This window comes from Ptychodera flava, chromosome 21, assembly GCF_041260155.1.
Source record: "Ptychodera flava strain L36383 chromosome 21, AS_Pfla_20210202, whole genome shotgun sequence".
Lineage (NCBI taxonomy): Eukaryota > Metazoa > Hemichordata > Enteropneusta > Ptychoderidae > Ptychodera > Ptychodera flava.
The window spans coordinates 10895791-10910982 of NC_091948.1; the positions used below are offsets into that span (position 1 = coordinate 10895791).

General features: G+C 37.3%; 1 protein-coding gene across 1 annotated transcript in view; it reads left to right on the forward strand.

The window, feature by feature from the left end:
- The window catches only part of LOC139121389 (sorting nexin-27-like), an 83010-nt gene that overhangs the window by 46161 nt on the left and 21657 nt on the right, over positions 1–15192 (forward strand). The window contains exons 2-8 of the mRNA XM_070686219.1: positions 1833–2064; positions 3761–3953; positions 5251–5321; positions 6463–6567; positions 8341–8419; positions 9575–9735; positions 11947–12036. Coding sequence (XP_070542320.1) covers positions 1833–2064; positions 3761–3953; positions 5251–5321; positions 6463–6567; positions 8341–8419; positions 9575–9735; positions 11947–12036 — 931 coding nt within the window. The remainder of the gene's footprint in view (positions 1–1832; positions 2065–3760; positions 3954–5250; positions 5322–6462; positions 6568–8340; positions 8420–9574; positions 9736–11946; positions 12037–15192) is intronic.

Below are 15192 nucleotides of genomic sequence, written 5' to 3' on the forward strand. Positions count from 1 at the left end.
ATGTGTAATTTTAGCTTGTCTGTTGTTCCGTGTATTAGTTTCACTTGAAATTCGTGACTGTTGGTCATTCACACAGCAAACATCAAAGTCGTGACAAGGCTCACTCTCACGCCATCTTCTAGTCTCACCTGACCCTCACGATCTTCCCAGCTTATGTACATATACATGTATCTTTTACTGCAATTTATACTGTGAAATCGCTGTAGCCTTACAGCAGGAAACTACACGTCTTCTAATCAAGCATCTGTAAGCCATCAGTCTCTTAATATTGCTCATATTGTATAATGAGCTCAGTTCAATAAGCAGAAGAGCCCTTAGAAATTTTTCCAATTATTCCCACAATGCAACGTGATTTGACAGGTCAGAGCTGTGTATTATAGCTGTTAGCAACGATACAAGAACCCTTGTAATCTTTAATCTCCAAATGTAATATTGTCCATGGGCAAAGAATTCAATAGTACCAACGGATGACCGTCTAATGGGTAAATTTGATGTAGTCAGAGCAGAAAATTGAATAATTGAGTAATTTGATCATAATTATCAGAACAGATAGAATGTACACTTTCACTGTTTAAGTTTGTCTTTACAATTACGGTATACGTCACCCTCTGGTTCAATTCAATGCTGGCTTTCTAGCTCTGCCAGGTGTACAAAATGGAAATACTACTTTGAAGGCTGTCATTATGATTATTACATGTGTGGGTTCATTGTTTAGAACATGGCATAACTCCATGTCCATCGCTGCATTGTCACTGGTTCTGGTGGTAGCCTGCTGTCAGAGTCACAACCACTATACCGGTATAATATTAGTAAACAACAGAATTTTTGACAAAGCCTTACTGCCATTTGGTGAAAGTTACAAAAGAATAACTGTCGTTATGATGGTATAGTGCAATGGCTTCAGGATGAAAGTTCTGTTCACCGCAACATATCAGCATACAGTTCACCAACAATGTATTTAATGCATGCCAGTCACGTATACATGTCGCTGATCAAAGTACTTGTTGAAATACAGCAACATTGTCAAGGGAGTGATTATCATATGCAGACTGGGGGAGTGATCTGAACACCAAAATATCACGTAGAATTGGCCAATTTATCCAACAAGTAACCCATAACAATGAAGGAATTTTCCCACTGTATTTGACATGTACACACGTACTAGTGAGGACGTGTATGGATTTGAGCATGGCATGCCACTTTGCAGTGTACTCATTGCAAAGTTAAGAGTTGAGCAAGGTGGTCCAACGAGCAATTTGAATCTTGTTGAGCTACATGTACAAGTAACATCTTCCTACACCTCCAAAATATTACAAAGTCATATTCAATAAAGCTAATATTTTTATGAGTGTAAGTCTGACATTCAAAACTGAGCATCCGTATTCATTGTACCGATGGCATTGACTGACTGATATGTCAAATCAAATACGATGCAATTTGAAAAGTAATTTCAATGAATATTGATCTCATTTTCAGCTGAATCCAATTTGACAATTTTAGAGAGATGTATACTGGTATTGATCAAAGAAGTAAGGTTGTTGTGTGTTGTGTGACCGCTTTGTACAGTTTTCAGAAGCATTGGTTTGTCAGACTCAAACGATGGCTACATTGTAGCTCATGTACATGTAGATTAGTATACTGGAAATGAGTGCAATTCTGATGGTACTTGTATACAGTAGCTGCTGGCCACATACTTGCAGATAATTTTCCCATAGACAAATACAAACCCCTCTCTAGTCTTGGGGCTATTTACTCATTGTGTCTCTCTAATCTTGGGTCTATTTTCTCAAGTCACGTGTCTAATCTTGGGTTTATTTTTCCTCAATCAACAGCAATGGAAACACAGTGGAAGGAGCTACGCATAAAAATGTGGTGGATTTGATCAAATCAGGGGGCAATGAACTGAGATTGACAGTGATATCAGTACCACAGTATGAATCTGAAAGGCTAGAACCTAGTGACGATTCGTCGGGCTACTCCTACATAGATTACAGTGAAAAAAGAGCATTACCAATCTCGATACCAGACTACAGGCAGGTTGAAAAACATAGCGAAAAATTTATAGTAAGTACAGGGGAATTTTGTATTTTTCTTCTTCAATTCATGACTGAAGGTTTAAAACCTTTATCCTGCCAAGCCTATCATTGCCCATGTGCCAAGTCAATAAAAAGCATTGTTGATGCAAAACCTATGTGAATTTTCATCTACTGGGCATGGCATGGTATGTTATGGCAGAATTTGTGCATCTCAAAATCAATGTTTCTGTGTTAACCTTGAAGTTTTCCCATACGATGGATTTCCACATGATCTCTATGTCACAACTAATTACACACAAACCAGAACACATTTCTAATTTCCGGAAAAATGGAAAGGCTGATTGCGCCATGCACCATCACTATACATGTACGATAACAAATAACTTCAACCAAAGACATGCATGATCAAGTGATGGATAAAGTATATAGGACAAGTTCATTTCAATTTGCCATTCTGATCAGTTGAATGTGGAATATTCAATTACAGTGTAATTGTGCATTTGGGAAACTCTGCAATGACTGTTGGTCGTAAACGGCCGTATTTCAGACCAAGGAGAACATGTGTCAAACTGTAGCAAGCGGATGTGTGCGTGCAAGAAAATCATCATTTTCTGAATGCTATGAAAGGTCACACAAATTTTACATGTAGGAACAACTCTTGTTTTGTTTTTTCATCATCAGTTCAGGCAGTATTGAATTTTAAATCATTGACTCTAGCATTCATAGAATTGCCTTCGTCATGATCACATCAGCACCTGTACTGTAGACTCATTTCTAGGAAACGCCGTTTGCGTTAATCTCCGCAATACTACTAAGATATTTTTGCAGAGAGATTGAACGTTGTTCCAATACACTTAGTGGAATTTATACCCATCTTGTCAGCTGAATTAGTTCAAAATACAGATTCTGAGTGAAATTCATAACTGTACCTATTAAATTACAAAACACCTGTTTACAGCACTACAAAATCATTAAGACTGTAACTGTAGTGAGCTACTACAGTAGCATGTGTATGCATATCACCATGGTAATTCTATCCCATACTCAAACAAAGCAAGGAAATAAATGAGAATTTTTGATGTTGTTTTCACCCAGATGTACTATATTGGATGATGCTGTTTTATATCCAGGCATACTACACTTTACGTGATGCTGTTTTCACCCAAGCGTACTATATAACATGATGCTGTTTTCACCCACGTGTAATATATAACATGGTGCTGTCTTCACCCAGGTGTACTATATTACATGGTGCTGTTTTCACCCAGGCGTGCAATATTACATGTTGTTTTCACCCAGGCATACAATATTACATGATGCTGTCTTCACCCAGGTGTACTATATTACATGTTGTTTTCAACCAGGCGTGCAATATTACATGATACTGTCTTCACCCAGGTGTACTATATTACATGTTGTTTTCACCCAGGCATACTATATTACATGATACTGTCTTCACCCAGGTGTACTATATTACATGTTGTTTTCACCCAGGCATACAATATTACATGATGCTGTTTTCACCCAGGTGTACTATATTACATGTTGTTTTCACCCAGGCATACAATATTACATGATGCTGTCTTCACCCAGGTGTACTATATTACATGTTGTTTTCACCCAGGCATACAATATTACATGATACTGTCTTCACCCAGGTGTACAATATTACATAATACTGTTTTCACCCAGGTGTGTAATATTTACATGTTTTTTCCGTCCAGGTGTATAATATTTACATGGCTGGCAGAATGCTATGCTCGCATCGATACAGAGAGTTTGCCACGTTACATCAGCAACTCAAAAAAGAATTTCCAGATTTTCAATTCCCAAAATTCCCCGGCAAGTGGCCATTTTCACTTTCAGAACAACAATTAGATGCCAGGAGGCGAGGTTTAGAACAGTACTTAGAGAAAGGTAAGTAGATAATGGTGATACTCAACATGCGTTCAACATCACAACTCTTACTCTTTCTCTTGTTGTGTCTACCAACTGATATAGATATCGAGAATTTTGAAGAAATTCATCAGAAACACTGTAGTTTGTTGAACTAAAGCAAAGAGGCAAATAGATACTAGGTATAATAAATACAATCTTGCGACATGTCACTCAGTGATGAATACATCATGAGTTTAGAATAGAAAGTCCATTTGTCTGTTGATACTGGCCCTTGGGAAAGTATTAAGACAAAGATGAGGAACGATGCCACTCACAATAGAAACTAAATATCACTATTGCAGTTATCAAGCAGTTAATGACTTTAATCAGGACACAGAAACAATATGCCCTGGATGCGAAACTGACACACTGCAGACGCCAGACAGTTCTCTTTGATTCAAGAGAAATTTACATATTTAAATATATGTACAGGCATGGATACACATGTGGGCTGACCAAAAGTCATGCCCAGAAATTCCTAATTGACTTGAAGAGTACAGATACGTCTTTGGTTGCCCGGCATACTTATCAGAAATACATTTGATGCAATTCGCATTGTTCAATAGATGATGCTAAGTAACCAAAATCAAACATGAACTGAAAAATAAATATTGTACAGCTTGTATTTTCATTCATTTACAGTGTTCACATTCGTGATCCTATACGCCAGAAATGCTTTAATATTAACACGTACCATTTAACCAAAGGAAACTAATGCTAAAAAAATTCCCCTGGAAGATTCCATGACCCTTCCAATCCATTCACACTAGAAAATTTCCAACATTTTTTGTAAAGGCCTCTTTCCACTGGATTGACATGCTGTTTGTCCATCTACATGCCATCATATAAACAAATTATGCAAATACAGGAAAGTGAAAATTAATGCTAATAGTATCTAAAGATTGGTTGTGTACAGCCTACCGCTGTGTCCAGTTTGAACAATAATATGAGCAAATTATATCATTTGAACAGAGACTGAAAAGTCCACCAGATTTCAACCATGATTTCTTATTAAATCTATGCAGCAAAGAATATACTGTACCTACTTTGAGATCATATTTAAGAAAAGAAAGCGCATAGGTTTGGGACAAGGTACAGTAACAGTGCTAGACCGAATACAGAAGTTACAAGTGAATGTACTTGATGTTTCACAATTTGCATTGTGAATACTGTCATCAGAATAAATATACCAGTACATGCAACATCTTGATGTGAATATTATCATGTTTTGTTTTTCAAAGTTGCAAAACATCTGTACGTCTCTGTCTCTCAACAGTGACATCAGTTAGGGTCATAGGTGAAAGTGACATCATGCAAGAATTCCTTGCAGACATGAATGAAGAAAATGTAAGTATATTTTATTGGAAAAAGACAAGACGATAGGCATCTCTTTGAAGTTGAAAATGTTGAATGTAGTCCAAATATTTGATGTTGATGTCAAATTTTTATCCCCATATCTTGCCACTTCTCATGCAGGCTGAGAGTAAAAACTGAGCTATCTGTTGTATACGTTTCAATTCACACACAGACATTCAAATGTTGCATGCGCCTACTTGTATACATTTTGTTGAATAAAATAGAGTGCTAGATATTTCTTAGCGGTGTGGGCTCCTAAAGACAGCACCAATTTGTCAATTATGTTCTGTTACTACAAACATGCATAACCATTTGTTATGCTGTGTCCATTAAGCATGACTGTTTTAACTATATCGGTAGCAATACGCAGGCAGTATCAGTTACTATGGTAACAACAACGCCCATTTCATCATCAGTATCACTACGACAACAACACTCTGTTGTAAAATGTACTCTAATCACTGCAACAGCACTGTACTGTCTGTCAAGTCATAAGACACCATGCTAAACACCAACGTCTGCCATACCGTCTCGATCACCATGGCTACAAGAACTCTTTCTCACATCATGTCTCCCATCATCATCACTCACTTTTTGTCAGTGATGGTGACTCACCATAGTCTTAACTCTGTTCCTCCAACATTGGCTGTCTCCATGGCATGAACTCTGTCTATTCAAAAACATATTCATAACATTTAAAACCTCATTGTTGTCTGACATAGTCATTTTAGTTTCCCCTTTAGAACACTTTTTGTATCAAATGGTTGGACTGTCAGAACGACTGAGGTTGACTGGATATGTGGTTTCAAAAACAGATCGTATTGTAGATATTACTGTGTAGCAGGAAAGATGGTTAACCTGTAGAGAATCTGTATAGCTTCTACATAAACATATAAAGATGTCTAATACTTGTCTGTGATCATGCTCAGCAATATCAAGGTTATAAGTTGGCTGTTTTTCAGTCCAGAAAACATTATTTAAACAGGTGAACTACAGGATTTGAATTGATGACACAGGTCCTGATCATTGAAAGAAATTGGACCTTTTATATTAATACCAATACTTTCAAAATGAGAAGTTTGGTTTGTAGGTTTTAAGTTGAGAGTAACTGTCTGTTTGTTTGTGTTGACAGGGTGTCACTGGCACAACAGAAGTAGAACTAAGGGTACTTTTACCGGATAGAAACACAATCACTGTGACCGTCAGACGAAACAGTACCACAGATGATGTGTATGAGGTAGGTCAGTTTACAAATGATGCTTGTCATGCTTATGTACCCGAACTCACTTCTGGTTGCCTTTGTTCAAATGCGCTGACCTTAAACCTTTTATTATAACACAGTGAAGCAAACTCAGATGTTAATAATGCAGATTAGGGGAAAAAGTATTCAATTGAATCTTGTACCGGTATGTCTGAACATGATAACTCCAGATGTCTTTGTCTATCAGACCAGTTGTTTACCCTTTGATCGTAGATTTTAGATCAGTAGGTTAATCGTTCCTTTCACAGAATGGAAAGTTGGTTTGTATCATTCAAGTCATTATACAGTATTTACCAGTTGCTTAATCATGCTTGCTTGCTATGTTTACACGTCTGTAAATTAGAAAGTTGCTGGAAGTGTGATTTTATACAGTTTGTAGGGTAGAATGCCCCTTGGGGACAGATATTCAGACTCCTGTTTTGCAATACTTTTCCTATCTACCACTTGTGATTGCTCATTTTAAAGCTTTTGGAGTAAGAACAATTTTCATCGTCTTAGTATTTTGAAAATTGAAAATCTTATTTTCCCTGTAGAGTTAACACAGGGATGGTGGCCATTTTGAATTTCAAATAAATGTTAGTTTGTTTCTTTCTCCGGTACCAAACGCTGCATGGTGACCTTTGCTTTTTATCCTTGATTTGGGACGAGAATGGTTGAAAATTTCATCAAGGAAATTTTGAGCAAAAGTTTAAGTGTTTCACTTCAAGGAGCATACTTCTTTAATCTGTGAATAGACCTTGGTAGCATCCTAAGCATCCTCACATTCATGTCACAGTCAACACCATCCTGAAAAGGACACATGATATGGTACATGTACATGGTACAATGGCAGATGACCATAAATATGACAGAGTTCTTTTCAATGCCAGTTCTATTTTGTGAAATTTAGAAACCTGCAGAATTGAAAGTCAGACAATTAAGAGAGACCATTACATGCTGTGTTGATAAACTAAATACTATGTTTCAATATGCTTTGGGGAGTAAAAACAGGAAATTGCTTTTGATATGTAAAATAAAAATAGTGAAAAAATCATGAATAGCTACAGCTACTCTTCTTAATAAGAGGGTTGAAAAAACCTGCAAAAGTCTATGTCACAAGACTCTTTGACTCGTAGTGACTTGCCAATCAGGATGCAACATTTACGTATTATAAAGTGCTATGCAGATTATAATGGAATTTAAATGTTACTTATTCTTTCTCTTTCTTATTTATCACACTGAGTGGCAGTGAAATCCATTTTCAGATCAAAAATGCAAAATGACAGAAGACTATTAAGACATGATAAAATGACACAGAAAGCTCAAAACTGAATAAAAGTATGAATAGTACAGCTGATTATTATTATCAGAGTAGAATAAAGTGTCTCTTTCTTTACTTTCACCTCTGCCTCTCTCACTCATTTGTTACTCTGTAATCTTCATGGTAATCTTCAATACCATGGCAGTCCCCCCTTCTAAACCTTCACTTAACCCTATAAGCCCATTAATCCCTGCTCCTCCAACCTCTGTTCTGCCTTCTACTCCATCACTACATCTACATTTCAAACCCTCGTTTCACCCTTGACCCCATCACAATCCTCATTCTGAAAACTGTTTCCACTTCAAACCTCAGCTTTTCTCATCTTTGCAGTCTGTTTCAAATCTTTCCACTTCACGGGTCACACCCAGCCCACTGCAACATGTAGGTACAGTGTCATTTGAGAGTGTGAGAAGTCTTTCTTAATATGCCTTTTTTCTGGTCCATTTCAGGCAGTAATGGATAAGCTAGGAATGGATGAAGAAACCGCCAATGTCTTTGCCTTGATGGAAATTATGGATTATACTTTTGGTAAGCATGGGCAATGATGAGTTAGTTACCTTGGTCTGAGTACATAATCCTGCAATGTTTTCTCCATCTATGCACATATTTCAAGGGTCACCTTATTTTTATCATTCCGCATATTAAGCTAATATTGTATTTGGTTGATTTCATATGGTTTTTCTACGAAGAATTTGTGCTCTCAGCTGGATTATTTTTGTGAATTAAGTATGAATTAAACATCAAAATCACAATTTTCAACATGTAAGTGGAGAGCAGTTCATGCACTAATCACCCATTAAATTTGTCTGATATGTATAAACTTGTTCATTGATAAACTATGGTTCATTTTATTCGTATGATCGACGCCCATCCAGTTGGAAAATTAGCCTAGTTTGGCCTTATTTTTCAGTGTCCCACTGACATCAAATCCCAAAAGTTGCATCTCCCACGAGAATGTTTAGAGGGCAATGCAAAGCCTGATTTTTTTTCAGCCTCCTAACAAATGAAAGTACAGACATCTTTGTAATCAATTGGCTGGTATTACTGATATTGTTAGATAGGACTTTGATGTCCAATCAGATTTCATTGGAAAAGATCTGTCTATAAGATGCCAACTCTATGGCTAGCAGCCAAGGTGAAACAGTGATAGTTTTGCTGGCATCTCAACAAAGCTTAAAAATCATTCCACATCAATTATTGTGGTTTTTATAGACAAAGATGAACTGCCAGCCATAGGTCTTTCCGCAGATTAATTTTTACGTTATCCGGCAGTTGCATCCTTAGAGTCATTCCAGCATTGATGCATTAGCCATACTTTATGGGAATGTTCACAGCGTGCGTAGAGCTTTCGTAGAAATTGCAGAAACACCTAAGCTGTTTTGATATACTAGTAAAACAGCAAGACACCAATGAACCAATGACATGATGTATCTAGTCCCTGAGACAGTTAATTGAGTCAGTCACGTATACATAATGAAAAACATTTGAAACGAAAAGTTCAAAAGTATTGTTCCAAACATACATATATTTTTAATCATCAAGTGTTACAAAAGAATTTGATCAAAAATGGAAAACGCTGAGATTTCTTCAGTATGTATACAGGTTTTAGAAAGCCTTTCATGGCTAGTGAACTTGCCATGGTTGGTGTGTCTGTTTCAGTGTCTTTATTTCCTGTCCTTGCAGAGCGTAAACTTCAAGCCAATGAATTCCCACACAACTTGTACATTCAAAATTACTCCACTGCGACAAATACCTGCATAGCATTAAGGAAATGGATATTTGCCATCCAGCATGAAGTCTTACTGAATGACGATGACATGGCAGTCAATTTCTTTTTCTGGCAAGTAAGTAAAATCCGCCTCAGTCTTTGATACAACTATTTCAGGAAAACCTTTTCAGTTGGCATTAGATATTGTCCGGCTTTAATGTTAATCTTTACTGTATCGACTGACAACTGTCGACCTATTCTTCTTGTACTCACAAATCAGGTCATAGACTCCAACATTTAGTTTGTATGACATTTCTTTATTTTTAGACATCTTTGTAATGCACAACAACTCTTGAATCCTGTCGACAAAATGTTCATTCCCCAAGGTAACCTGTATTGGCATGGAGAACACCTATTTACCTGGTTCATGCGTTGATAGTAATAAATTCATATCAAGCCTGACTATGCTGAAACTATTCACGCTAGACATTCAAGTGATTTAATTTTAGCGGCTCAGTCTTTCAAAAATCGTCAGATACAAACAATTGTACAGTCATTACAGCCAAGCCAAATTGTATACTGTGATAATAAAAAACCCAACAGACTGCTAATGAGCTGTAACGTGTGAAAATAGTTATACATTCTGGAATCAGAATTGTTGACATTACTATGACAACGAATGGATATACTAGTGTGTGTATACGTTGTACATGTGTATTTGTTTGTATATATTGTATATTTATACTTGTATATAACCCCCAATATTCTGAATGAGTGTGGCTGCGTCACAGATGAGTGGTTCCCTGTGTAGCTGGCCTATCCTTCCGAGCAGTTGGCGAGGGGGATATGGCCAATACACACTAGGGAATGACAAGTCTGTGATGCAACCACACTGTTAGTGGGGGATTATGTATTTATCTACCACACGCATAGACCCAATTTAAACTTAATTGTTGTTATGGCTATGTTTCTAATCCAGCGTTTTCCAAATTCAGGTTTACAGAGAGGTAAACACGCCAGTCACAAACCAATGTCGTCATCCAATATGTAGCATGTGTGGATGGTGTAAAAATGATGACACTGCATGGAATATGAAATTTTATCATTTCCTCTTCCATCATTTTCATTAACCTCAAATTTTACTCAAATTTTGCAGGATACTATAAAGGTCAACCTTTCGGTTAATAAAATCTATTTACGACTGCAGATGATCCTTTATTAAGTGAATGTCTCATTTTAGTGAGGAAGCTGATTCGAAAAAAACTGTAAATTATTCTCAAAATTCGTGACATTTTGACAGTAGAAGTGTCCCCACCTTGATTTCACTCCCACTCTTAACACCTTGATTTTGTTTTTGAAGTCAGCCATAATGTCACTCGATTGTGTTGAGGTCACAGCAGGAAAGCAGAATTTGTTTAAGTAGATTCCAACAGCTCATGAAGTCTGAATCAGACAGTTTTGTAAAAGTGCCCTAATCAAATCAACCAGACCGATCAGTAAATTGTAGTTCCTAACTTCTCCACATATTCCAGCTTAATTTCATGTGACTGATTCCTTAATACCTTGCAGTCCGTATATTGATTCCCTTTCACTTCATTTGACACGATATTCTTCCTACTAGCGCCAGTTCACTGAAAGGGTAATATCCTCAATAGAATGAGAAATGGGTCGGTTGTGGAATTGCTTATTGCTGTGGATTAATTTTCACGTCTACGATTCGTGTTCTCCATACCTTGGAAAAACAGAGGGTTGGTCAATTTACATAACAATGCTTAATTTGCATATTCTTTTGGTGTGAAAATTGTTCCTTTTGCTCTGTAAATATGAATAGAATGTTCCAAAAACAGAGGGGGACCATCCCTAAAAATCCCCACGTGGAGACCCCTATAGTTACTTTTGTTTTGATTTTAATAGTCGTAATATCACAATATGACCTTCCTGCATTGCCTATTACTTTCGTTTTGGATATTAGCCTAAATGTTTGTGTATTGCAATATTACGTCTAACTAATAAAAGTCATACATACACACATTGAAAGTACAAACATACAGCATTCTTGCTATCAGACCATACTGTCCCAGTCTTCTCTATTCATTGTCAGTGTAACTCTTTTTATGTGGTTCTGTGTTCTTGTGCTCAAAGCACAACTACATATCACTACATGTGTGTCCTTTCATGGTCCACAATACCAAGTCATCTTTATATAGCTGTCATTCCAAGGAATCCTTCCCGACACTATTTAGCATAATTCCTCCTCATTTGTAAATCATCTCATTCTACCGGATTAATATTGTTGCTATGATACCTGCCATAGGGCTCACACATTCTCTCTATGCTCATTTTATAGGCTGTTGATGACATCGGGAAAGGCCGTATAAAACCTGGTAACAGTCTATATCAGCTAAAATCTTTGCAAGAGAATCATAAAAAATTACAGGTGAGGCGGCTTTGTCGAAAGCGTCAATACTGAGATCAATTTTTGTAGAGCTGAAGTCTCCAGCTGTTATCAAAATGAGTGTCTTTCCTTCATGAAAAAGTATCGATGATGTGGCAGCGTCCTTATCGCTTTGTAAATGTCAGGGTATGTGTTGGTTTATTTTACTTTTAAAGCAACATGTTTCAACTCGATAAGTGCATGTTGTAAGACAGATTTAATTTCTGCAACTCATTATGGCAATTCGTAGCCTTAGAAATTCTGTGTAGGAATCCTTTCTGTTTGAAGTACATGTAAATGTCTAGACTATTACTAGTCTATGATATCACAATAAGTGTCGTCTTTTCATTTTAGTATAAATGTACTTCACTTTTGGTGCATATGAAAACATTGAAGTTTATGTGGGAAATAGTTTATGTCCAAGTGAGCACACGAAAAAGCAACCTTCCAATCACATTGTCTTAATGGTCCGTGATATCAAAACTCTAATTGAAGTCAACTGCACAAAGGCAATCCTCAAAATTGGTTTTGTAATATTTATGTCTTCAAATGTACATCTCTTTGAGTCACAAGAAACTCGACATGAGACTATGATATTTTTGCAAGACGAACTTCAATTTTTGCCTGAACAGTAGGCATTACATGTAATTACAAGATTTCAGTATCACATAGTGTACATGTATATTGTTTGATGAAAGCATTGTCTTTCACTTGTAGTAAGGTATGTTTGAAATCACTCAAAACACTTATTAAAGCACACACATGGGTTACACCACATTCATCATCCATGAAAAACATTTTCAGTGACCGGCAGAGCTGTCTAAGATATTGTAGGATTATGTGAGGTTATTACAAACGTACATGCAGCAAATGATGCTCTGGGACATTTGCACTGTGTATCATTGTTACGTGCAGAGGATACGAACAAAAGGGTGAACTCAGCAGTTAACGTTTAAACAAAATTTATTACGAAAATAAAACTAATTGCTAAGTCAGGGATAGAGTACAAGCTTTAAAAGTGTACAGACTACTTATCTCAGCTGGGACGGCAAAGCTCCAGTCTCAGAGTTGTAACAGTCAGTCGGATGAATGAACAGTCCTTCGGCTTGCAGGCTTGTAGTTGCACAAAGTCCACAGTATAAATCCAGCGTTGGCAGTGAAGGTCTTGAAAAGTCTTGAGAATGACTACTGCTGGAGTTTAGTAACACACAAGAGACACGATCCCAAAAGTCTGACTGGAAGCTGAGCACGTCCCTTTTATAAAGGCCTATAAGAACAATCTAGAACTTTTATTGACATGCTAATTACTGTTCTAAAATTATCTCTCTTACACAACTAATTAAATTTCCAGAACATTCCAAACATGACTAATTGAATTCAAGGTTGTGAGGTCATTAAGGGCAGTGACCTTGAGAATGTTCTAGACTAATTGAACTCAGGTCATGATGAGTGTGGGGTAAATGACCTACATAACACACCCCTCTTCAAAAAAGAAAATTTTTCAAAGAAAAATCTTTCTTTTACAAATGTAATCTTGAAAAGGATTTAAGTACTCAAATTTTGTTTTACTCTAAAGTAAAATTTCTTGAAAGTGAACAACAATAACTCTAAATACGAGAGAGACAGTCTGCAATTAAATTGTCTCTGCCTTTGATATGTCTAATATCAAGATTAAACTCCTGTAACATTAAACTCCATCTTAGCAATCTCTGATTTTTGCCTTTAAATTTCTGCAGAAAAACAAGAGGGTTGTGATCAATATAAACCACTATTGGCTGATTTGAAGAAGTAACATAAACTTCAAAATGCTGTAAAGCTAATATCAAAGATAAACACTCTTTTTCAATTGTAGAGTAGTTTCTCTGGGATTTGTTAAATTTGCGTGAAAAATAGCAAACAGGATGATCTACACCATGACTATCCTCTTGCAATAAAACAGCACCAGCAGCCGTATCACTAGCATCTACAGCTAATTTGAATGGCAAAGTGAAATCTGGTGCAGACAACACTGGGCACTTTGCAGTATGGCTTTAAGTGTATCAAATGCCTGTTGGCATTGCTCTGACCAAACAAACTTTACTTTCTTTTTAAGTAAGTTAGTCAAAGGCTCAGTAATTGTGGAGAAATTTGGACAGAATTTTCTGTAGTAACCAGCCATACCGAGAAAGCGCATCAGTTGTCGTTTGCAGTTTGGTATGGGAAAACTTGAAATGGCACTGATTTTGGCATCAACAGGTTTTACCTCACCCTGTCCTACAGTATGTCCGAGGTAAGTCACCCTCGCCCAACCAAACTCAGATTTGGCAAGGTTGACAGTCAACATTGCTTTGCTCAGTCTCTCAAAGAACTTCCGCATGAGCTTGATGTGTTCCTCCCAGGTGTCAGTATACAGGACGACGTCGTCAACGTAAGCTGCACACCCGTCCAGCCCGGATATGACGTCGTTGATCATCCGTTGGAACGTTGCCGGAGAGTTCTTCATTCCGAATGGCATCACCTTGTACTGGAACAATCCGTCTGGTGTAACAAAGGCGGATATTTCACGAGCACGATCCGTCAGAGGGACTTGCCAAAATCCCTTCAGTAGGTCAAATTTCGTCACATACTTGGCTTTTCCCACTCGGTCGATGCAGTCATCAATCCTCGGGATTGGGAAAGTGTCTGTCTTTGTTAAAGTGTTGACCTTCCTAAAGTCCGTGCACATACGATAACTGTGATCTGATTTGGGAACAAGTATGCATGGCGAACTCCAGTTACTTTTACTGGGTTCAATAAAGTCATTGTCCAGCAGGTATTTGACTTCTTCCTGGAGATATTTCGCTTTTGTTGGATTCAGTCTGTATGGATGTTGTTTTACAGGCTTACTGTCCCCAACATCAACGTCGTGATAGATGACGTTTGTCCTCGTTGGAACATCTTGAAACAGGTGTTTATATTCGTGGAGCAGTTCTTTCACCTGTTGTTGTTGTTCTGGCTGGAGGTGTGCCAACTTTGTAGACTCCAGCTTCTCCAGGATTTCTGAGTTCTGAAGCTTGACCGAGCCCAGCTTTGAGTTTAGAGTTTTTTCACTCAAGTCAGTTTCAGTATCACTATCTTCATAATGGTTTGAACTGACTGCACTGACAGGCTGAGTTATAGTAGGATTATCCCTATCCAAAA